The sequence below is a fragment of the Sarcophilus harrisii genome, chromosome 2 (assembly GCF_902635505.1).
Source record: "Sarcophilus harrisii chromosome 2, mSarHar1.11, whole genome shotgun sequence".
NCBI lineage: Eukaryota > Metazoa > Chordata > Mammalia > Dasyuromorphia > Dasyuridae > Sarcophilus > Sarcophilus harrisii.
Window position 1 is genome coordinate 436,083,304 of NC_045427.1, and position 24,310 is coordinate 436,107,613.

Sequence of the window (24,310 nt, forward strand, 5' to 3'; positions counted from 1 at the left end):
CTATCAGACTGTGCCCCCAGGGAGCCCAGGGCATCCAATTTGGCGACAGAATCTTAGGCTAGGCTTATGGTTGCCAAAGACACCTGTTATGGAGAATGGTACTCACCCTGAAGTAAGAGATAGGAACAAGAAGGCCGAGCATAAACCCTCTGGTCCAGGAGTTCTTACCTACCTTGACTCCTCCATTAACCCCACCCTAGTCCAGGCCTTTATTACTTCACACCTGAACTATTGCAATATAAGTTCACATATTCTCCTGGTCTGCAGTAGCTTCCTCTCCAGTCTATTCATGCACAGGCCATCAGGTTCATTGCCCTAAGACACAAACCATAATCCTGTGACTTCTCTGTTCAAAACTTTTCAAGGATGGGTTGCCCATTGCTCACAAGTTTAAAAAGTCCATGCTCCATAATTCCTAAGAGTACTCAAGTCTGTGAAAAAGAGTATCCAGTCCCTCCAAATAAGCAGGATTCCTGCAATATTGATTATGCTAGGGTGCCAGCTGGGCTAAGTTCCACAGAATGAAAGTATGATCAAATGGATAGAAGAATAAACTGGGGTCCTCTGAAATTATAAGTTAAATGTGTCTCACCACCTTCCTTCTCACAAAAGTAGGATTTTTCCTGATGGTGCCCTCTGGGCTGGTCATGTCCCTCATAGACCCAAATCACACCCAAGGCAGTGCGTGTTAAGAATCTGATCTGGGAGTTGGAAACAGTGTCTTTTCCCTTTCTCAGTGGACCAATTTTGACTCATCCTGCACATTTTACAGATAACTAAATTACTTCCATTTTTAACTTACTTTGATTTCGATGTCATCAGTGGTCTTACTGGCTATTCCTAGCTTTAGAGACCAGCTTTTTAAATTGTGGTATGTGACTCTATATGGAGTCTTATAACTGAATGTGAAGGTTGTGAAATTATGATTTACTATCAATAAATGTTTCATTTGTATATCTATTTTATATACCTATATATCTGGGGTTGCATAAAATTTCTTGGGTGAAAAAAGTTTAAGAAGTCCTTCTTTAGAGGATGCCAGAGTTGGAAGGGAACTCAGTAGACATCAAGTCTAAATCATACCTTTACAGAGGAAATCATTTTATAAGCATTTTAGGATACTCTCTTGTTTTCAGGGTTATGGAAATCAGACAAAAAGCTGATACATTTAAAAGTCAATCACTCAAATGCAGTAGTACTTCTCTGGAACAAATTTTGAATGTGAAAAATTCAGAGAAGCATGGTAAACAGATTCACTTAGATGAACAGATGCACAATGAAAAGCAACAAAACAATAAACACAAGTATTATCACAGTACAAATGGAACAATAACAATAAACAGAAAATAAATACTGTATAATTATTATGACCCAGGTTGGCCCTGTGGAAGAGATGAGAAAATGCAGTTCTTTCTCTCCTCTGCCAAGGTGAGGGACTATGACTGGTAAATCCTCCTGATATCAGAGGATTTTAAAGTATGGTTCAGGAATCCTTGGGTATCCCTGAGACCTTTTTTGAGGAAGTCCATGTATTCAAAACTAATAATACTAAATCATATATTATATATATTATATAAATACTAAATACAAAAATAATAATACTAAGACAGTTTAATTTCCAATAGTAAATATCAACAGATAAAACTTATCTAAACAAAAACTCTTTGGGGGGGAGGGTTCCTTACTCATTTTTAAGAGTATAAAAGTGGTCCTTTAAGATCAAAAAGTTTGAGTACTGCTAACTTATGATGTCAGACTTAGTGGATGTATTGGTTAGCTTCTGAACTCTCTCTGTTTCTCTGTCTTTGTCTCTTTCTCTCTGTATGTGTCTATTTCTCACTCCCTGTCTCTCTGTCTCTGGTTTCTCTATATCTGTCTATCTCTCTGTGTCTCTGTTTCTCTTTGTCTTTATGTCTGTCTCTTCTCTTTGTCTTTCATCTCATCTCTCCTCTCAACCTCTCTTTTCCCCCAGTCTTTGTCTCCATCTCTCTATATCTGCATCTGTCTGTCTGCCTGCCTCTCACTCACTTATATGGTGACTTGCTGGAAAGGGAAGAGGAAGTAATAGGTAAAAATGAAAGAAGCCAATAATAAAGTATTAAGACAAGTTTTAAACAAGCTGTTTGACTTAATGAGATGTAAAGTCAGAAAATAAGCTGTTTGATCTAATGAGATGTAAAGTCAGAAAATGTGATACTTCCTACCTGGAGGATCTCAGGCAAATCACTTAAAAGTTATTGCACTTCAGTTTCCTTCTCTGCAAAATAACGAGGTGGGACTAGGTAATCTCTGAGGTCCCATCCACATCTAAATTGATGCTCCTATAAAGATTTAGGAAGTGATAATAAGAGATGATGAGTATAAAGACAATGCTTTACATTTTACTAAAGACTGACATCCATTCTCATTGGATTCTCATAGTAGAGAGAGAAAAGGCAGGACAATTGCTCTCCATTTTACAGATGAGAAAACTGAGGCTCCAAAACATTAAATGTCTTTCCCAAAATCACACAGTTCATGGAAATCAAGAGATTTGGATTCTAAGCCTGGTTCTTCCTGGAAGTATTATGTTCTAAATAAAAGAAAGCTCCCCTAATGGGAAAGTCATTTTTCTAATGCCAGAACCTAAAGGCTTTAAAAATACTTCTTTCCCCCAAGTGGGAGAAATAGGAATTTAAAAGGCAAGTATCAATTTTCAAAATATCCTCTAGGCACGATGATACACATCTGCTCCCAGCTTTTCCAAATCTCCCTGGAAACTCTTAAAACTTGGCATCTTCTGAGGTACTCTAGTCATCAACCCTGGAGAGCTGATGAAATCCCCTGCTTAGAAAAGATTCAAGTTCAGAGGCAGTATGTCTTAGTAGACGCAGAGCTGATCTTGTAGTCTACAAGAGTTGGATTCAAGTCCTGCTTATGACATGACTGCTGGCTATGTGACCCTGGGAAAATCATTTAACCTTTCAGTGTCCAAGATACTCTCTAAGATGACTATAAAATATATATAAAGGGTGCCCACCTGTTGAAGGCTTTTCAAAAAAGGAAGGAGAGAAAAGATTGAAATAAAACCTTGATAGGACCCTAGAGATTCTAGAATGGTAGCATTGGAAGGAACCTTAGAGAACTATCATTGCAAATTCTAATTTTACAGGTGAGCAAGTCACTTTTGTTATCTAAGCCTCAGGCTTTCCAAAGAGTCAGACCTAGAACTTATATCTCTTAATTCTTAACTCTTAAGCTTATTTCCTCAAAAGACTTGATTCTTACTACCACCCCATCCATTAGATTATATCCATTTCTCTCTGTTGCATCACTCAACCGAACAAGCTCATCTTACAACTGGACCAAGTCTCTGTGATCTCACCTTATCCCTCCCCCAGCCCAAACACATGCAATCCCCAGAAAGGGCTGGAAATTACTTTGGGCTCATGGGAAAGCATGAGATAGGGCAACCCAGAGCGTCTTGCCAGAGAGGCAGCCAGTGTGCCCTTGGTTGCCTAGTGAGTGAGACCCACACAAACCAGGGCCCAGGCAAGAGCGCCATTTCCCCGGGGGTAACCACAGCAACTCAGGCCCCGAGACACCAGCCACAGAAACGGATCCGGATCCCTGAAACCTCCTCGGAGGAACTTTCTGGGAAGGAAGGTGGGCTCCCCTGGCAAAGAGAGCCGCATCAGAGACACCGCCGCTTCCTGGCCAGAAGCTTCAGGCCAGGGCTTCGCGCGCCAGTGGGATGCATGGACATCACTAAAGATGATTCCTTGCTCCACCAAACCCACCTTAAGAAAGAAACACCTCAGGGATTTAAGAAGTCCCTTTCCCATGAGGGGGTCCCAGGCCTGTGCCACCTGTAAAGACTTCCAGACAGTCCAGCGTCTCTTCTCTGGGAATGTAGGAGAGGGAAAGGAAGAGAGAGAATCCTTGTTTCCCCAGGGAGATAAGTTAATAGAATCATGGAAAAATAACTGTAGAGATGAAAAGGTGCTCGGAGACAACTTAACTCAGCTCTTTACACCTTTACCTATACAAACTGAGAATGGAGAAGTCAAAGGTTTTAGAGCCCGAAGAAACTTCAGGGATGATCTTTCCTAAACCCCTTATTTTACTAATAAAGAGGAAACGGAGACTTAAACTTGGCCAAGTGACCGTGTTGCTAGCAGATTGACAGTATGGCTAAACTGGGAATCTAAAGTCAAGTTTCCTACGACCAAAGAGTAGAAAGAATATGAGGTGTGAAAGGAATCCTCAAGATGGCCAGGGTCACCTGCGGAGAAACTGAGGCTCCCGGTGGCTAGTCCCTTAGCCAAGGTCAGGCTGATGCAGGACGGAGCCCCCGCGCTCGCGGAGGAGGAGGGAGGAGGAAGGAGACGATAAGTTTACAGTCCCGAGAAGTCCGGGGAGAGCGGAGTCGGTCGGCAGGGCGGGGTGCCCTAAAACGTAGCCTCTCCACCCCGCTTTGCCTGAGCAGCCGGGCCCGGCGCGGAACACGCGCAAAGCCAGCCCGCGCTTCCCCGGAGCTGCGGGAAGTCCTGTCCGGCGCTTTGGCGCGATTTCTGCCCGTCTCACCTGAGCCGCCGCCGCCGCCGCCGCCCCGATGCCAGGTGGGGATGGGCGTCACTCCTCCTCGCCAGCCTCCCAGGCCGGGCGGGACGCCGCGGTCCTCCGCATCCCGGCCCCGAGCCCCAGCCCGGCCCCGAGCCCCAGCCCGGCCCCGAGCCCCAGCCCGGCCCCGAGCCCCAGCCCGGCCCCGAGCCCCAGCCCAGCCCAGCCCAGCTCCGGGGACAACTGTTCCCCGCCTCCCTTAGTCAATTTCCTGGACTTAGACACAGCAAACAATAGTCTCCAATCTCGGAGCCGCAGCTGCTCGGGGCGGGGGGCTTGGCTCCGTTTTAGCATGATTCCAGAGGCCTGGCCAATGGGACACAGGGGACGGCCCCAGGAAGGCGGGGAGGGGACCGGCTCCACCAATCGAGGAGACGCGTCCTTTCCGGCCCGCCCTTCATAGAATCCGTGCGGTCCGGAAAGTCTCGTCCTCCCGGAGAGGGCACTTAGAGATGCGGGGGAGAAGGCCCTTTAACGGGCCTCCCCAGACTGTGAAATAGCGGGATTCCGCCTTGGACGGGACCTCAGATGGGTTTGTAGCCATCCCCTTGTTGTACAGAAGAGAGAATGGGTTCCGGATCAAACAGGTAGCCAAAGGGGTAAACAGAACGCGCGATCTTTTGACTCAAAATCACAGCCCTCTGCTTTCTTTTCTTCCCCTCCCCTCCTCTCCTCTTCCCACCCCTCCATTCCCCGTCCCCCCCTCCCACTCCCCTCGTCACTCCCTTCCCCTCTTCTGTCGTCTCCATCTCCCGGCCTCAGTTTCCCCAACTGTAAAAACGAGAGCATCACACTCCAAGGTTCCTCCCAGTTCTGAGAATTCACGTTTTGTTGACACAGGAGGTGGGAGGGTTTCCTTGCGTCTTTTCTGGGAAAATTGTCGCCATCCTCCTTTTTCCCTCTCGTGGCTGCTCATCCCTAGTCCGAGCGAATCCGCCGTTCTCACAGCACCCCTTTATTTATCCTTAGTATTTTCAAACCCTGGCTTTCACTAGGTGTCCAAATCAGGGTGAGTGACACTAGAAACAGAATCCCTTTCTGCGTCCCTAGGAGCCGATGACCTGCTTTCACTTAACCCAGAAGCTGGACTCTGACACATTTTGGCAGTAGGCAACTTTGAAAGTAGAACGTTCTAAAGAAAAGAAAGTTTCTTCAGTGAGAAGGCTATTTTTCTAAAGCCAGGACAGAGAGGCTTTAAAATTATACACACTCAATTGTTCCCAGGGATTAAAAGACCATTGGGATAATTTGGGCTAAACTCGTGTTTTTACATAAGGGGAAACTGAGGCTGAGAGAGATGTTAAGAACAAGCCGAAGACTAGTATTCCTCGCTCACAAGGCCATCGTGGAAAAGATGCTTTGTAAACTGTATATTGCCATACAAATGACCAATGTCATTTTTATTATCGCAAAATGTCTGTGGTGGAGAGAATTTTAAGCAATATGTTATAGTACAAAGAGCCGGATATGGCACCAAAGAGTCAGAAGTTCAAACTTTGGCCCTGAATTTACTAACTGTGTGACCCTGGGCAAATCAACACCTCAGTTTCTTCTCCAACTAGGGACCTTAATGATACTTACACTGCCTAGATCAGGGAATAGAAAAGTGCTTTGAAAACCTTCAGAAACAGAAATATGAGTTATTATTAACATAGAATGTTAGTGCTAGAAGGAGCCATAAGGAATGACTTCCATTTTTCAAGTGAGGAAATTGAGGCCTAATGTGGTTAAATGATGTGGCCCAAATCATACAATAAGTTAATATCAGGTAGAACTTGAAGCAAAATCTCCTGACTTTCAGACTTTCCCCCCCAACCTCCATTGAGCTCTACTGAAACTCTTTTAAGGGGAATCTGATATTCTGGGTTTTAGAGGGAAGAAATACTAACACCTGCTGGAAGCCTTATTCTAGGTGCCTGGAACTTCTGCTCTCAGGATAATATGGACAGGACTTAGGATGCACGTGTTGGGACAAGAGAGGAGGAAATGAAAATTTTCTGGCTCATTTTAATGCATGGAGAGTTGCCCCTCCCTAGAAGAGGACTAGTCTCATTCAGTGGTTCATGGAATTAAGTTATTTAAAACATTTTTTACAGGATAAGGAACAGGGTTATAAGTAAGGATGGGGCAGCTGAGCCTTTTTCCCAAGTTGGTAACTTACAGGAAATTGATACCATTTTTACTGGACAGCTTCCTCTCTTGATAGGGACAGAAATCATAGCTGAACTTATATCTACCTGAACCTTCCTTTTCTGTCCAGCTCTTTCCTTAGAAAGTACTATATCCTACTTGCCTCTTGGGAGCCTCATTCACTCATTTCCTTACTGCCCCTTAATGCTCTCCATGAACCATTTTCAGCATCAAAAGAGAAACTTTCAGACATTTCCAGTATATGCTACTTCACTACCCCTTGTTCCTATTGAAAATGTTTCTGATATGGCAGCAGTGGTCAGCAGCTCCTGGAGGATGCATCTAAAATACATTAGGAATTTCCCTCTGCCGCCTTCAAACCTTATGACTCTTATAGTTCATACTACAGTAATAGCCTGTAATGGTTTCCTAAAATCTTTTAAAAAATCATAGCTATTTGTGTAGCAGTTTTATTGCTAGGACTAGTCTGTTTGAGGTCCAGACCATGTTAGTATGATGCTATGGAAAGAATGCTTGGACTTGGAATCAGGCAGGAGGCCTGGGTTCAAATCTAGCAACAAATCTGTAGATGAGATGAGGATCTCTAGACAGAGAGGACCATAAATAACACTATCATTTGTCTCACAGAATTATTATGACAAAAGCACTTTTAAAATTTAAAGTGTTAATTTAGGACTATGCCCAAAGGGCTACCAAACTGTGCATATCCTTTGATCCAGCAGTGTTTCTACTGGGGCTTATATCCCAAAAAGATCTTAAAGGAGGGAAAGGGACCCACATGTGCAAAAATGTTTGTGGCAGCCCTTTTTGTAGTGACAAGAAACTGGAAATTGAATGGATGCCCATCAGTTGGAGAATGGCTGAATAAATTATGGTATATGAATGTTATGGAATATTACTGTTCTGTAAGAAACAACCAGCAGAATGATTTCAGAGAGGCCTAGAGATACTTACATGAACTGATGCTGAGTGAAATGAGCAGAACCAGGAGATCATTATATACTTCAACAATGATACTGTATGAGGATGTATTCTGATGGATGTGCCTGTCTTCAACAATGAGAGGATCCAAATAATTCCAATTATTCAGTAATGAAGAGAACCAGCTACACGCAGTGAAAGAACTATGAGAAATGAGTGTGGACCACAATATAGCATTTCCACTCTTTCTGTTTTTGTCCACTTGCATTTTTGTTTTCCTTCTCAAGTTATTTTTACTTTCTTTCTAAATCCGATTTTTCTTGTGCAGCAAGATAATTATATAAATACGTATACATATATTTAACTTTAACATATTTAACATGTATTGGTCTACCTGTCATCTAGGGGAAGGAGTGGGAGGAAGGAGGGGAAAAGTTAGAACAGAAGGTTTTGCAGGCATCAATGTTGAAAAATTATCTATGCAGATATTTTGTAAATAAAAAAAACTATAATAAAAAAAATTTTTTAAAAAGTGGCACCAGGCCAGAAGTCAGGAGGACCTGAGTTCAAATTTGGCCTCAGACACTTAGCACTTCCTAGCTGGGCAAATCCCCAATTGCTTCAGCAAAAAAAAAAAAAAAAAAAATTGAAGCGCTAACAACAACAAAAAAAATGAGTCATTGTTTATTGGATTTGATGTCTTTGTGTGATAAATTGGGTGAGTAGAGAGGGTCTTCCTGACTGATGATTACTTTACATGGCCTACTTCTTTACTGTCTGATTTAATTGATTTTAAGGGGGAGTCATCAAGATTTACTAAAAGCACTTTTCTCATAAGTTTGTGAGGATGTTAATACAAGTGGTATTATCCCATCTTAACAATTGCTGTCATTTATGCAGTGTGTGGACAGTTAGGTAGCACAGTGGATAGAGTTCCTGGCCTGGAGTAAGGAAAACTCATCTTTCTGAGTTAAAAATCCAGTCTCAGACACTTACTAGCAATGTGACTCTGGGCAAGTCCCATCCTTAATTTTCTCATCTATAAAATGAACTGGAGGAATAAATGATAAACCACTCCAGTGCCTTTGCCATGAAAATTCCAAATAGGGTCATGAAGAATCAGGCACAACTTAAAAACATTGAACAACAACATGGTGTCCAATACAGCTTCACTTTTGGACAGCTTCTATGTATAGAGCTTTAAGGTACACAATGCACTTCACAATCAGTAAAATCCCATTCATTCCTATGACAACCTTAAGGAGAAAATTTGTTATTCATTTGTTTTTCAATTGTAGTCAACTCTTCATGGTTCTATTTGGAGTTTTCTTGGCAAAGATAGTGAAGCAGTTTGACATTTCCTTCTTCAACTCATTTTACAGATGAGGAAACTGAGACAAATTTGATATGACCTGCTCAGAGTCACACAGCTAGAAAGGATCTGAGGCCAGATTTGTACTCAGGAAGATGAGTCTTCTTATGCCAGGTATGGCATTCCACCACTAGACTACCTAGCTACCCAGAGAAGGAGCTAATACATATTTCTATCCCTATTTTACAAGTGGGGAAACAGAGAACTTGCCTGTGATCACACAGAGAGCAAGTGTCAGATTTAGGACTCTTCTAACGCCAAGTCCAGTTTTCTTTCCACTGTGTATGATGCTTCTCCATGGGGAAATGGTGATTTCTTGATGCTCAAGAGAAATTAAATTATTTGCCCAAAGTCATATATCTAGTTGGAGCCAGGATTCAAACTCAGGTCTTTTCACTCCAGTGTGTATTCCAGTAAAGCATATTGTTTCACACACACACACACACACACACACACACGTGTAAATTATTCAGTTATTAATTCAATATCTATTGAGTAGTTAGTACAAGCAAAGCACTGGAAATAGGAAGATGAATATTAATTTTATCCTTCCACTAGCACTTCAAGGATAAAGGCTTCTTCATCCATATTACAACATATCCCTAGCAGAAAGTCTTAGGAACACAGATGGACAGATTACTCTCCCGTAAGATTCTCTCACTCTGATCCTATTGTCTGTTGTTATTGGAGATCCATCTCAGAGGACATGCTCCGGGAGAGTCTGAGTGTTTTGCCTGATCCCTCATGATCCAATTAGTTAGTTGGTTTGATGGGAATTGGCCTGGTTCACAAACCCAGCTCAGGACTCATTGCTTTGTGGAAAGACTTAAAAATTACTCAATGCCAGATGCCTTGAGGTTATAATACAATGGACTCTAGAAATCATTTCTGGAAACATTTATTAGGGTCCTAGACAGTTTTTCTGAAATATTCTTCTTTAAGCACCTCAATTGGGTATCATGCAGAAATCCTCCACAGCGCCTTGTGGAGAGGCGGGGATTTTTCAGATGTCATAGGATTTGGCCTTTAGAAGGATCATAAGGCGTGTGAAGTTTTAATAATCCCATTTTAAAGACTGGGAAACCAAGACCCACAGTCACAATGGCAATAAGTAGCGGATTAAAACAAAAATTAAACTCAAGGTTTCTGACTCCAAAACCAATGCTAGTTTCATCATTATGCTGCACCTCTTTCCTCCAGTGAACTCCTCAAGGGGCACCTTCAGGGACTCCCCAAAAGGGCCAGAAGTACTCGGTTCTTAAAAGGATTCATTCCTTTCCAAATCCAGCTGAGAGATTACGGGAGATTGGGTTTTAATCAGGATGAAGCTGGCCCCCTCGTGGCCGGCAGGAGAGATACAGCAGTTTGTGTCCCAAACTCAGAATCAATCAATGGGAATGAGAATGGGAAAAAACACAGACATGAATCCCATGTAGTCTCTGTTTTCAAGGAGCTTAAAAGATAATAAGACTTAGGCTTGGAAAAGCTCACAGGATGTCATCTAGTCCAACCCCCTGCATCAAGATTTTTAAGGTAGTGTTCCATTTTACAGATGAGGAGACTGGGGCCCAAGGTGGTTAAATGATTTTCCTAAGTCCACATAGCTAGTTAGTGTCAGAGAGAGGTCCAGAATTCATTAAACACAGTTGTACAATAACCCTGGGGAGGCAGTGAAGAGGCGCCTCGGTAGGAAGCCATGACCTAATGATGCTCTCCAAAAGGAAGAAAGCATGTCCCACAGTAGACTTTTTCCTAACTGTTAGATTTATTGAAAAATTAAAGTCACAAGCTCTTTATATAAATACACTGACATTGCTGGCCATTTACAAGGCATCCATTGTTAGGCTGTGCACAGGGTGACCAGACAGGATAGCTGCTGGAAAGGAGGGGAGCTTGGGATCCACGGTTGACAGGGTAGAAAATAAATAATAAATAAGACAGCAGAGAAGTAAGCTGGGTGGAACAAACAGCCAGGGCAGGAGGGCACTTGCTGCCCACCCAGTCTGTGGCACTAAGATTGCTGTAGGGCATTTCCTGGGGACCATCCTCCAGCAGCCAGGGCCCCAGAGCTCTCTCTTCACCCCTGCTCTGGCTAACAGTTTCTTAGAGGGAAGGGATATTGAAGGGATCCAAGCTCTGGGTAGATGGGATATAATCCGCTCTTCAAAGAGGATGAGTGGAGGAACATGAGGAAGAGACCAGAGCAGGTAGGGAGGGAGAGTGTCTGACCTGACTCAGAAGGGATTCAGAAGGGTTCCCGGTGAAGGGAAAGGACAACGGAGCTACACGTATGGTAAAGACAAGAAATGTTCCTTAACACAGAGGTGGAGCCAAGTAGTGATAACTGTAAACAGGTCAAGGGAAGGATGAGCAAAAGCTTAAACTGCTCCTGCCTCCTTTTCTGCTCTTTCCTTGGAGTTCTTTGTTCCCCTCCCCCTTGGGTCTTTTTCTTATTCTTCATCCTTTCCTACTTCCCCATCTTCCTTCTGGCACTCTGAGCTCTTTTGGGGCTGACTTCTAGGCCAGGGGATGCTAAGATCTGTCTGTCTCTCTGTCTGTATGCCAGCAGCCAGGCTGACCATGTGCCCAAGAACAGGACCCTCCCTGAGGGCAAGGGGAGTCAACGGGCCCTAATCTGGGCTGGGGGTCAGGCTGGTTGGAACGGGCATGTCATGTCACGGTCACCTTGCCATAGCCAGCCTGGGGGGGGGGCACTAGGAGATCTGGTAAGGAGCGTCGATGTGGATCTGGGGCAGAACCACGCAGTCATCAGCGCCTCTGCGGGACTCAGCTACCTGGATCCTGGGCACTCTCCCTGGGGCCATCTTTCTACTTGGCTCTGGGGGTCTTTTCTCTAAAGCATCACATTGAACTCAGTAACCAGGAAGTCCACATAGTCGCGGTCCTTCATCTTGAAGGCTTCAGCGATGATGCGGGCAGCCTCCCGGTGCTCCTTGCCCCGCATGGCCACACCATTCACCTCCAGGATTACGTGACCCACCTTCAGCTTCCCGCAGTTGTGGGCAGAGCCGCCTCTCTGCAAGGAGATGAGGGAGGAAGAGGATGTCAGCGCCCAGCACCCATGGTCCCAGACCGGCCCAGACAAACTGCCTCGGTGGGACTGGGCCTGCCCTCATTAGTCCTTATCTACATGTTGGTGAGGAGCTGCCTGTGTGGTGGTCCTGCTCACAGACAATGCAAGATGGCCGGGCACGCAGCTCAGGCTGCCCTAGGAGGACCCAAGCATGCTCCGCCTAATACCAACTGCCCCGGGGGAGATCCCACAACCCGTTTTCGGACTCCCTCCCAGCCCCTGGCTCCAGTACACAGGGGGGACTGCGCCACTTCCTGCCTCTCTCAGGCCCCTCTGTGACCAGGGACTGGTTCCCTTCCCGTAGTCTGCAGCTCTAACCCCCTGGTTCCCGGTTCTGTATACCCCCTGACAGCTGGCGGCCAGGGCCAATGCCAAAGTGCGGTGCTCCCAGATCCATCTTCTGCAAGCTTCAAAGCACGGAAAGTTTGCATAGAGTGAGAATTCTGCCTTAATCAAGAGAATAGCCGGGGAAGAGGCACAAGGGAGACGTTCCCCGGCAGGTTCAGTGCCATCACTTTGGTGGCCTGGGAGAAGGCAGGGAGGAGCCACCCAGCCCAGTCTGGGGGAACCCCCAAAGGAGTCTGCTTTTCCCAGGTGTTGCTGCTTTCCCTACCTGGATGGTGACAATCCGTGGCAGGGGCTGTCGCGTATTAGCGCCCCCTTCAATAGCAATGCCCAAGGTGGCCGCACTCTTCACCACTCGGATCAGAGAGGACGTGGGCTCCAAGAGGCCAGGCTGCAGGCAGAGAGAATCTGTCACCAAAGCCTGACCACCCCCCCCCCCCTTCAGGGGCTCCCTTAAAGGTCTGCGCTGGATCGCCTTTCTGGCTCTAAAAGTGGATTATTCTGATTCTTCTAAACTTGCCAGCCCTCTCCAAGGATCATAGGATTTCAGAGCCAGAAAGAACCTTATAGCTCAGCTGATCCAAACTACTCATTTAAAAAACTCATCCAGTCATTCAACATTTATTAAGAGTCTACCATGAGGGGCACCTAGGTGGACCAGTGGTTAGAGTCCTGAAATCAGGAGGACCCGAGTTCAAATTTGGCCTCAGGCACTTAACCTTTCCTAGTTGTGTGACTTTGGTAAGTCACTTAACCCTAATTGCCTCAGCAAAAAAAAAAATAATAATAATAATAATAATAATTTAGGTAATTAAATTTAAAAAAAAAAGTCTACCATGGATGATGAACATAAAGTGTAGGAGAGCTACATAAAACATAGTCCTCATCCTCAAGAAATTTACAAATTACCATAATGAAGTGACTTCAACTGAAGTTAGTGACTTGTCCAATATCACAGGTTTACTGATTCCCAGTTTTTGTGGACATTTATTACAGGCTGAGCTTTTTACAGGGAATAACCCTTATGTGGAAGAAAGTCACCCAGAAGCCAGCTAAAGCTCAGTAGGGCTTATATTCTCACCCAGGAGAGAGAGAAATCCTGGTATCTTTTGCCACCACTTCCTGGGTGTGATAGAGATTGGGCAATACTGGCAGATCTGGTCTCTAGTTTGCCAGCTCTTCAGTCAGTGTGCAGGAGGGAGAAGTTCTCCAATTTTCTGATTCAGTGTTTCTAGGGAGAGGGCAAGGCCAGCATATTTAATTAAAGATGGGGAGGTGATGATGAGACCTCAGTGACTGGGTGCCCTCAGGGTATGGCAAAATCCTATCTGCACACAGCTGCTGACCAGCCCCTGCTTCTCACACCACACCCATTAGAATCTGCCAGCTCTCTTGCCCATTGGCTTCTGCATCACAGTGTGGAAACCCCTCCCTTGGGCACGCCCACCCCTTCCCCATCTCAACCCCCCTGGAATCTCCCCTAGGTTTGAGCCCAACCCCACCCTGCTCCTTACCGGTTTGGCCGCTGCCTCTGCCGCCCCCTCATTCCGGGGGAGGTCCTTGCTGCCTCTGCCTTTGGTGGACGGCTGCTGACGGCCTCGGTCCTTGCTGCTGGCCTCCACCTCCCCGGTGTCCACACCGCTGTCCTCACTGAGAGTCTGCCCACTGTCTGACAGCTGGGAAAGGGTAGAAGCTGCTGGGGACGATAGCGGGAGAACAGCTGTTAGCAGGAAGGAAAACAGAGTATGTGATCAGGAGGCTGCTGAGGAACACCTGGGGAGACTGACCCTCCGAGTCCTGCTGCTCTCCACATGGAGCATAGAGCACAAAGAGCGAGATAGGAGGCTGAGGACGCTAGCTGGCCACCAGGCCCATCTGGGGAATCGTATTATTATTATTTTTTAAGTGACTCCTATAAGACTTGAGCACCCAACGAGTAGTACCCAGGAGTCACAACAGAGAGAAGCTGTGGCAGCCATGCACTGGCAGTAGACAAATGAGATACATACAGCGGGGTATCTAGGGTATCTCCCCTAGTACCTAGGACAGATCTCTGAGCACAGCTGACATTTAGTAAATGTTTATTGTATTGTACTGGAAAGAAATAAAGGGACCCTTTCTGACACTGTGATTCTGATAGTGTTTTGTTACTGCTGAGAAAAAAAGGTTCCAGACAGTATTGCAGAAAATAATTAATCACTTGTTTTCAGGCATTAGGACAGTTTGTGAAATAGACTGGGATTAAACATGGTGATAAGCAGAATGAGAGACAGCAAGCGGAAGAGAGCCTGCTCTCTGGTCAGAGCTGAAGATCAGAGTTGGACTCCTGCCTTTCTGACATAATTAGAGCTCAGAAATAGGATCCAAATGGATTTTAGTTGAAAATTCAAAAGCCTACTAGCCTAGAGAAGCTTGAGTTTGAGGTGGAGGTGCTACCTATGGACTTCCTTCCATGGTCTGATGAAAACTGGGGACTTCCTTCTCAGAATAATGTGTTTAAATGAATAAAATAAAATTACAAAGGAAACTAATTATATTGAAATATAATTTTTTGAAGTTCCCAGACCAGAGATTAATAACCCCTGCTTCAGAGGATTATAGTGGGTGCTTCCAGTCTGGACGCTGTATTCCATTCTTATTTCTGCTGATGAAATTGGTCATTTTTCAATTTTCTCCCTGCAAACTGAGAGAAATCATCTTTCAATCTGAGGCTAGTTAGGAAGGTGTATGGGTCAATATCTGATACTTACGCAAAGATCTAAGATGGTGTTCTTAACCTGGAGCCCATTAACTTAAAAAACTGAATATTTCAGTAACAATTACAGTGTAATCGGTTCCTTTGTAATGTTATGTATCTCATTTTATGTATTTAAAATCATTCTTCTGAGAAGGAGTCCCTAGTGCCAACGGGTTCTACGACAGATAGAAAAAAATCCCCTGATCTAGCGGTAAACAGGTACTAGTCAGATGCAATCTTCCACCAATTTCCTTCCATTACTATATATCGACAGTGAAGACCTAGCCAGCAATGACAGGTCAAACCACAAGAGGGCAACATGGCCCAACAAAGCCTTCATCTTTCAATGCCCAGGGTTAGGGAGGTTGGAAAGCTGGCAATGGATGGCAAGTCCTGCCTTAGAGGGATAGCAAAGTCAATTTAGAAGCTCTCCTTCTCGAAATGTTGCGGGGCTTCCTAGTAGGAAATTTGGAACCAACTAAGTCAGTTGACTCCTTGTGGTTTACCAGCCACTGGAATAGTTTGTCTCGAATGGCTGGGCTCATCCTAGGGGTTTGTCATTGTCACCATGGGGAGGAGGAGAATAAAGGGGATGGTCTAAGATAGCTCAGAATCACCCCAGACACACAAACCAGAGCACAGTGTGTAATGTACCATAGAAGGCCATTTCCCTTTCTCCCTTCTCCCTGTCATCTTGAATCTCATTCCAAGGAGAAAGTATAGAAAGCTCCCATTAATACAGGATGACTAGGGAAAGAGTTTTTTTTTAATTTTTGGTTGTTGTTGTTATTATATATACAACTATCTTTATACTTCAGGCACTTTAATAAATATCTGAGTGATCGGTACTTGGAGAAACCATTAGTTCACTGGTTGAATGATTCAGATTGCAGCCCCTCGTGGTCTTAGTAGATGGCCTTTATGAGCTCCCGGGGCTGGTCCACCAGAAAAACTTCCAGACTTAGACCAATCTGGTGACTTTCTCTTCCTTATTTAGCTGAACTGGTGCTTAAACAACAGATAGTCTATCACTTTGTCCATATTTGAAGTCTTTCCAGCTTGGTAGGACCTATCAGAATTAGAATGCCACGGTCAAAGCCTCTGAGACACTTTTATGCTATTACAAAGCAATGGAAGTAGACTTTGGTAGAGGAGACCTTCTGTATGCAGAGAGGGAAAGAATATTCTAATTCACAAGATTCTTATGAGAAGCAAATGAGATAATATATGCGGCGCAATTTGCAAAGCTTAAAGAATCACATAAGTGATTATTTTCCCCCAATCTGTTGAGTGATTGATGTAGTGAAGTTCTAATGTGAAAATTTCCTCTAATTCATGGAAATTGGAAACTCATCTATAACTTCAAGTCTTAGAGAAGTGCCTGAAGTGCAGATGAAGGAGTTATATGACTTTGCTTATGGTGTCAGAGTATATGGGTGAACTTTGTGTCAGCAGGACTTTCTGATTCCAAAGCTGTCCATCTATCCAATCTACCATGCTGCTTTCTTTTTAATATGGATTACCAATTTTGAAAGAAACAGAATAGAATTAAGTATTCTAAACAGAGCTGGAAGGGGACCTTGGAGTCACCTAGTCTTTTGCCTTATTTTACAGAAGGAGAAACTGAGGCTTAGAGAAATTAACTTTCTGAATGCACACAATTCACAAGTAGCAGAACAGGGATTCATACATAGTTTTTTTTTTTTTTTACTTCAAAATCATTTTAAAACTGTATTTTACTACCGCCATTTCCTCACTAAAGACTATGCTGAATATAATTAGGTCTTTTAGGAGGCTAATCAATTTCTACATTGTCTCTCAGTCCACAATGACTTTTATCACTTCATGGTAGGAATGGAAAAGTCAGACCTGAATCTTTGGCCCCAGGGCCACAGTCTGAAAAAAAAATTTTTTGGTGGAATAAGCCCCTAGTGTAGTTTCTTTTTTTTTTTTTTTGTTCCTTTCTCATAAAAGTCAATGGTAGAAAAGACAATGGGTACAGGAGCAGGCTGAGTGAGTGGAGAGAATTCTGGGTACGCGACCGCGTGAGGGATTACTCACCTCGAGTCTGTGGCAAGGCCCTCACTTCGTTCACATCTGGCTCACTATTTGGCCGGTGTACTTCCACCATGACAAAGTGATGATTTGTTCCTGACTTGGGGCTGGCCTTATCAAGGGTGATGGGGACAGCAGGAGGAGAGGGAAGAGGAGGACTTGGGAGGCTGCTTCCCGAGGAAGCTTCAGGGGACATGCCTTTCAGATGAGTGGGGGATTGGACCCTTGGGAAGGGGCCTATGGGGTGCTGGTTGACAAACGACAGATGTGCATCCATCGGTCTCTTCGAGCTGTGATTGGCTGGAGAAATTGTGGCGTAGATGGGGCTGGCAAGAGAACCCTGGGTGGAGGAAGTGGCTCCGGGGGAGGGGGTGCTGGGCGAGTCCCTCCCTGCTTGGCCGGGCGGTGGGCTGAGGTTGCGGGGTGCCGTGAAGAAAAGCCCCGATTGAGAAGACTCTGACGAAGGTCGTTTGGGGTGGTCTTTCCCAGTCTTTCTCTGTTGGGTAACAGAAGAATCAAGGGACTGAGCTGGAGGAGGTGGCGGCGGAGGCTTGAAGTTGGGCGAAGCTTCGGAAAGAGAGGCGCCATCGTCCTGCCAAAAAATCCAGCAAGAACAGAGGCCGTCAGACTCCATCCCTAGAGTGGGGAGAGCCTTCCCGTGGAGGGAAACTCAAGAGATGAGAGGCTGCGCCAGAACCAACCAAGGTCCAGGCTGGAATTCTGCTTCCCAGGGTCCCCTGGGCCATGTGACGGGGCCTGCTTGAATAATGCAGCACCGTAGTGGAAAATCTGTGTCATCTCAGCCGCAGATAGAGCCTGACCCTGGGGCTCGGAGCTTGGCGAGCCTCTGTGCAGACGGTAGTGTTACCTAATAGCCTCCTCCTTTTGGGAATCTTACGAGCTCCTTGGCAGCAGCAATATCCTGTAGCAGGGAGTCTGTACAGACTTAATTACAGGGGTATTGGAAAAAAGGGACACTTCCCTGGCTTTGCTGCATGCTAAGGGATTAGAGGAGGAGGGCAGCGGGAGGGCAGGAAGAGAAAATGAGCGCACAGGTGACAACTGTCACAGTACAGAGATGGTGGCTTGCAGACAGACAAAGAAGGGAATGCCATAGATAATGTGGAATGCAGCTGTGAGGGCAGAGAAAACGGGGAGGAGGGGGGAGAGAGAGAGAGAGAGAGAGAGAGAGAGAGAGAGAGAGAAAGATACAGAGACAGAGACAGAGAGAAACAGAGAGAGAGACACAGAGAGAGAGAGAGACAGAGAGAGAGACAGACAGAGAGAGAGAGAGAGAGAGAGAGAGAGAGAGAGAGAGAGAGTTCCACAATCGGAAGATTAGAACCACTGACACGAGAGGTTAGAGCTGGAAGGGAACCGATATCCCCAGATGGGAGAGGAAGGGTCCCTCCCTCACCTCCCCAGGAAGGAGCATCTCCTCCAATACCCTCGTTTTATATACTCAGGACACTGAAACCCAGGTATTAAGTGGATGGCTAAGACGAGCATGAAGAACAGTGCCGGGGCTAGGACGGAGAAGCAGAGCTCCTTTCTGTCACTATGCCAAGTGCATTTCATTAGAACCAGCTTACATGCCTGGTATATTTGATTGTTTTTTATTTTGCAGTTTTGTGCCAGCCTATAATTTCATCAGAGTGGGGAATTCCAAATATGGAAACTCCCTGCCCTTACGCAGATCAGTTCCTCGAAGCCTGTAACTTAGTGCTTTAGAGGGCTGCCCAAAGGCGCTGAGAGGAGAAGCAGTTAGCGCAGGGGACACAAAGACCAGTAGGTCAGAGGCAGGACTTGAACCCTAGTCTTGGGGGTTCCAAGGCAGGCTCTCTAACTCAAGTCTGATGCTAACTACCCATGCTGCCACAGGAAAGGCACTTGAACTCCCTGGGTTTAAATTTCCTTCTCTATAAAATAAGAAGGCTAAAAATTAACTGGCCTCAGATTAATTCCAGCTTTCATCTATGATTTATGCTTTATAGCGACATGCGGCTTCTCTCTGGTCCTCCTGATTGCAGGACCAGTGCTCTAGCCGCTGTACCACCTCACTGCCCCTTTTGTCAGTTCTTAGTGGCCAAAACGACTCGTTCCAATTAAAGACCAAAAAAAGGAGATGGAAGATCTTACCAGGGAAACATCTGGTAAAGCATTGATACTGCCTTGGATTACTTCTCCAGTCTCTTCAAGGTCCAGAGTATTCTAGAAAGAAATGAAAAAGAAAGCGATGGGCAAAGACACACTAGAAGAAGAAAGCTTCCTGTGCCCAGGGAAAACAATCCTGTCTTTCTGATGCTTCAGTCTCATGTCATGGCTCTTCTTTCACCTTCATCATCCTAGCTCAAAACAACATGTAGAGGACATCTTTTAATTTGGCCTATTGATAAAGGAGTACTGGTTGCCAACCTTCACCCCGGCATGTTTCACTAAGTCAGTATTTATGGTTCCTAAGAGTTAGGTCCTATCCCTATGGGATGCTCAAGTAGCATATATCTCTGTTACTTCATCTGTTGTTCCCATTCCCTGCTGTAAAGGGTAAGGCCTCCCCAGATCTTGGCAATCACCTATTCAAATCAGTGCCAGATGTTTGCTTTCTGTGTAATTGCAGCCCAAATGACATTACGAAATGTCAAAGCATGCCTTGGCCCATGTCAACAACTGGAGTAGAGACGGAAAAATGAGCACCAAGGAAAATGAAATTAATTCACGGCTCTCCAAAAACCATCCTGATAGAGAGCGGTAATCAGGGAACGGGAGAGAAGTAATTTGGGCCTAAAGTGACTTTGACTAAGTACTTCCAATTAATGTTAAAGAATTTATAAAAATATCATTTGCATGTATTAGGAGCAAAAGAGGAATGTAAGAATTTTGTTGATGTCTTCTGCAGTTAGAGGAGCAAGATCCAGCATCCAAATACAGCTGGAACATGCACAGAAGTGAGAGAAAAGTCATAGAAAGCCTCATCCAGAAGTTTGGCCTAGCACTGAGCCAAGTCTGGAGGATGCCCAGCTTACTGAATATGGTCATATGGCTAGTTGGCGGCAGAGCCGGATCTTCACCCAGATTTTCTGATTTCAAATCTAAGTGCACTAGACCGAGCTCTGCTGCCAACTAGCTGTGTGACCCTAAGTGAGTTACCTGATCTCACTGAATCTGAATTTCATCTGTAAAATAGGAATCATAGTACTTGAACTGCTCGATGGACTGGTACCATCTGAAGCTCTGCTCTAGCCCTATTTGGATGTCCAATTGAAGTGCTGTCAAGAGATAAGCACTTTTTAAGTGACAAGATTATTACAATGATTTGCAGAAGAGGGCAAACTATTAGCATGTAGGTGAATCACAAATATTGGTTCTTCTTTATGGAGTTCCCTTTGGGCTTCATTTGGTACCTATCATAATGTCCCCTTTCTTTTAAGGCTGAATCAAAGGCCCACCTCCTCCCTGGAGCCTTTCTTAGGCAGCCCCTGCTAACAATAGCTCTATCCAATGAAAACCCAGAGTACTTAGCCTTAGAACACCCTAACTACCCAGCCTCAAAACCTGACACTTAGCAAACACTGTCCTTGTATCCTTCCTAATCTTTTCCCTGTCAGTACTAGGGGAGGTAAACCTGGGCAAGTCATTTGAAATCTCTTCCAATCTCACTTTTCTTATTTATAAAATAGGTGCGATAATAGCATGGGACTAAGAGATAATATTTGTAAAGCTATTTGCAAACCTTTAGGTGAGCTATTATCATCTATGTGACTTGGAGCAAATACTTTCCCTCTTGGACCTCAGGTTCCTTATATGTAAAAGGAAGGGGTTGGATGAGGTGATTCCAAAGGACCTTTCTAGTTCTACATTATATTCTTCCTGTCTTTGGGTGACCCAAAGTCCCCAGAAAAGGAGGTGTGATAATGACAGAGGCCTAGGATGGTGACAGTAGGCAGCTGGAAGGTAAAGAATGGCTTTCTTCATCACTGCATTGGACAGAAATGGCGTTATTGCATTGTGGGGCACTGTGAAATATGACTTCATTCTCTGCCATTAATGGTGCAATTGGTGCTGGAAGGTGCCAAAGAGTGGAGAACACATCTTCTGTTCTATTGCCTGTTATTTATTGTTGGATAAACAACTGATTAGTCTGGAGCTGCAGGACGTCTGCCTTTCTCCATCTGCTAAATCCAGTTGCTCAGAAGGCTCCTGTCCTTAAAGTCTTACCTCATTTGCTACTAAAATAGACAGAGATAGCAGTTTAATAACTTAATGTATTAGTCAGCAAAGATATTCAGAGAATAGGCTTTTTATTGCTAAAGCTTCCCGATAAGGATCAAGGTCAGAACTGCTCAAATGAGGGAGTTCAGAACAAGCACTTATAAAGAAAAATAGCAAAAACATTTAAAAGCTAGACCTTGAAGAAGTGATGCTTCCAATAGGGAAAAGATTTTTGCTGGGGGTGGGGCCAGGGGGGCAGTTAGGGGGAACAGGAACCAGGTCCTCAGATCACAGTTATTTACTCAGTGTGACCTGGGGGAGAAAGGAAACCCACCTAATTGGAGGTTAGAGAAAACCATCAATCTCTAACCTAACTGGAGCACTCCAAGTTTTCATTCCCTTCCACTCCTTAACACTTATTTTATCACACTTATTATCAGCACCACTCTGGTGCTTATCCTGTGCTGTGTACAATGTTAAACCATGAGGACCTGGAATACTTTGCATCCCCTTCAGTACTTAGCAGCACAATTCCTTGTGCATAATAAGCATTTAGTAAATTTAGGTAATGAATTATCATGATGTTGGAGAAGAAAGAGTATAGACCAGGATTCAAATACCAACTTATTACTAGTATGATCTCATCAATTTCATCTGGGTTAGAACTAAATTTTAGATTTTTATTTTTTTAGTGAAGCAATTGGGGTAAAGTGACTTGTCACAGCTAGTAAGTGTTAAGTGTCTGAAGTCACATTTGAACTCAGGTCCTCCTGGCTTCAGGGCTAGTGCTCTTTCCACAGTGCTATCTAAGCTTCCCTGGTTAGACTAGCTGGATCTATAAAGTACTTTCTAATTCTAAAACTCTATGAATCTGTAAGTCTTCAGGAAGCTAAGAATGTAGATCATTGTCCAGAAACCTTTCCTTTTCCTCTCCCCACATTCAAACTCGTTGTTCAACCCATAAGCAACTAGAACAAGAAATTATCTTCTAAGTTAGAAATAAAATAAAACATGCAAACGCACAGCCAGGCAATCCCTGGTATTTAATATTTTAGGCCAAAAATAGAGATTGTGTGTGACCATAAATTGTAATGACTTTTAAGCATAGGATTATAACTTTCAAAGTGAAGTATATTATTTTTTGCCATGTCTGGCCCTCACCTCCAAGAGGCCCACAAATGTCTGGTATATATGTTTATGATGTGCTGTCATTTGACTACTTAGTTTTTCACTCTTTTAAAAATGGAAGACTAATAAAAAATCACTACTTTGAGTTCTTTGTCTTATTGTGTTCTGTTGTTGATTCTCTACATTGGAGGTGAATAGCCTAAGTTTCATTTTCCCCACTTATAAAAACTCAGGGTTTGGACCCCAAAACGAAGCACAACATTTTACATTCTAACATTTTATATTCTAAAGCAGGGTTTCTTAATCTATATTTGTGAATTTCTTAGAAAGATAAGTAGATAGATAAACAAGTAGACAGACATGGGTAGAAAAACAGGTTGACAAACAGAAAGATAGAAAGATAATAGATAGATAGAGATGGATAAGGAGAAAGAGAAAAACTATTTTCAGTGTAATTGATTTCCTGAGTAATCCTAAGTATTTGATCCACTAAAAAACATTATTTTGAAAAAGAGTTCATAGATTTTATCAAACTGTTAAAGGGGACACACACAAAAAAAGGCCAAGAATCTCTGTTGTAAATCTCTATTTGTAAATATTTAATATTTTTAACTTAACTCAGTACTTGGTATACTGTACGTTTAATAGGTGGTTGTTCCTCCCTCCTTCTTCCAGCTCTAACCCCTTTTATACTTCAAGAAATGGTGGTCTCTTCCTCCTAGTAGGTCTTTAGGCAGAGGATGGATCACCACTTGTTGGATATGTTATCTATGTGAGATTCTTCTACATATAAGATGGACTACATGGCTTTGGTGGTCCCTTCCAACTCCTATTTTGTGACTCTGATTTTCTGCACTAAGACCCTTTCCAGCTCTAATATTCCTGTTATAAGCTCTCTACTAACTCTAATACTCTTTTCTTCTGACCCTTCTAGTTTTAACATCCTGACCTGCCTAAATCTAACATTCTATAATTCCATGGTTTAAAGTCTCAAAATCCAAATCCTTCAATGAAACCATAAGGGCACAGCCGTCTCCAGATGCCATCAGAGACAAAAATACCACTGCTTTCCCTATTCTGTAGTTCTCAAGCTTGCAGAGCCTCAGACTCAGCAGTAGATCCCCAGGCCTCCTGACTCTTGTATGATACTTATTCAATCCAAGAGCAATGAGTGATTCTCAGAAATGCTGCAGGGTCTGTCAATGAATAAACATGGAAGACAAACGGGGCTGCTGTTTGCCTTTCGTCATTTTGTGGAGCATCTGGTAGAGGTGCTGAGCTTGGCATTGTTCAAACATCAATTTCCAAACTTTAGAAGTTAGTATTAAACAATTACATCTTGCCAGCTGCAGGTTATTTTGTGTTGGGGTTTTCCTGATGGCTATTAAATTTTACAGTCCCCTTCTTTCTCACTTTGACTTCAAAAATATTGATGGAGTCACAAATCAAGGCTCTACTGAAGACATAAAATGAAACCTAGGATTAGGTTGTTTTCTTTAAAGTTTCTGTGTTCAGAATCTAATGGCAAAGACAGTGTGGGATGCTGGAGAAAGGCCTCGACTTGAGAGGACTGCATTCAAGTCTTGGCTGCCCCACGTGGGAGCTCTGTGACTTTTAAAAGGTCATTTCTCTAAGCCCCAGTTTCCTCATTTTTTTTTAAATGAGAGAGCTGGTCTGCAAAAATAGTCTTAACAGA

The 24,310-nt window shown here is 44.0% G+C and overlaps 2 protein-coding genes across 8 annotated transcripts in view; both read right to left on the bottom strand.

Moving 5' to 3' along the window:
- The window catches only part of AKNA (AT-hook transcription factor), a 67,667-nt gene extending 61,721 nt beyond the window's left edge, over positions 1-5,946 (bottom strand). Inside the window, 2 exon segments of the mRNA XM_031949323.1 lie at positions 4,567-4,796; positions 5,939-5,946. Of these exon segments, the coding sequence (XP_031805183.1) occupies positions 4,567-4,796; positions 5,939-5,946 (238 nt within the window).
- A 4,275-nt stretch (positions 5,947-10,221) lies between these two features.
- WHRN (whirlin) overlaps positions 10,222-24,310 on the bottom strand; it is a 120,588-nt gene continuing 106,499 nt past the window's right edge. For 3 of the 7 annotated variants that reach the window (XM_031954179.1, XM_031954175.1, XM_031954172.1), the window contains 5 exons: positions 19,417-19,488; positions 17,284-17,869; positions 14,000-14,205; positions 12,754-12,876; positions 10,222-12,083 (listed from right to left, as the gene is read on the bottom strand). In XM_031954179.1, coding sequence (XP_031810039.1) covers positions 11,901-12,083; positions 12,754-12,876; positions 14,000-14,205; positions 17,284-17,869; positions 19,417-19,488 — 1,170 coding nt within the window. In that variant the 3' untranslated portion in view covers positions 10,222-11,900. The remainder of the gene's footprint in view (positions 12,084-12,753; positions 12,877-13,999; positions 14,206-17,283; positions 17,870-19,416; positions 19,489-24,310) is intronic. The other 4 variants (XM_031954177.1, XM_031954173.1, XM_031954178.1 and 1 more) reach the window with 2 other exon arrangements.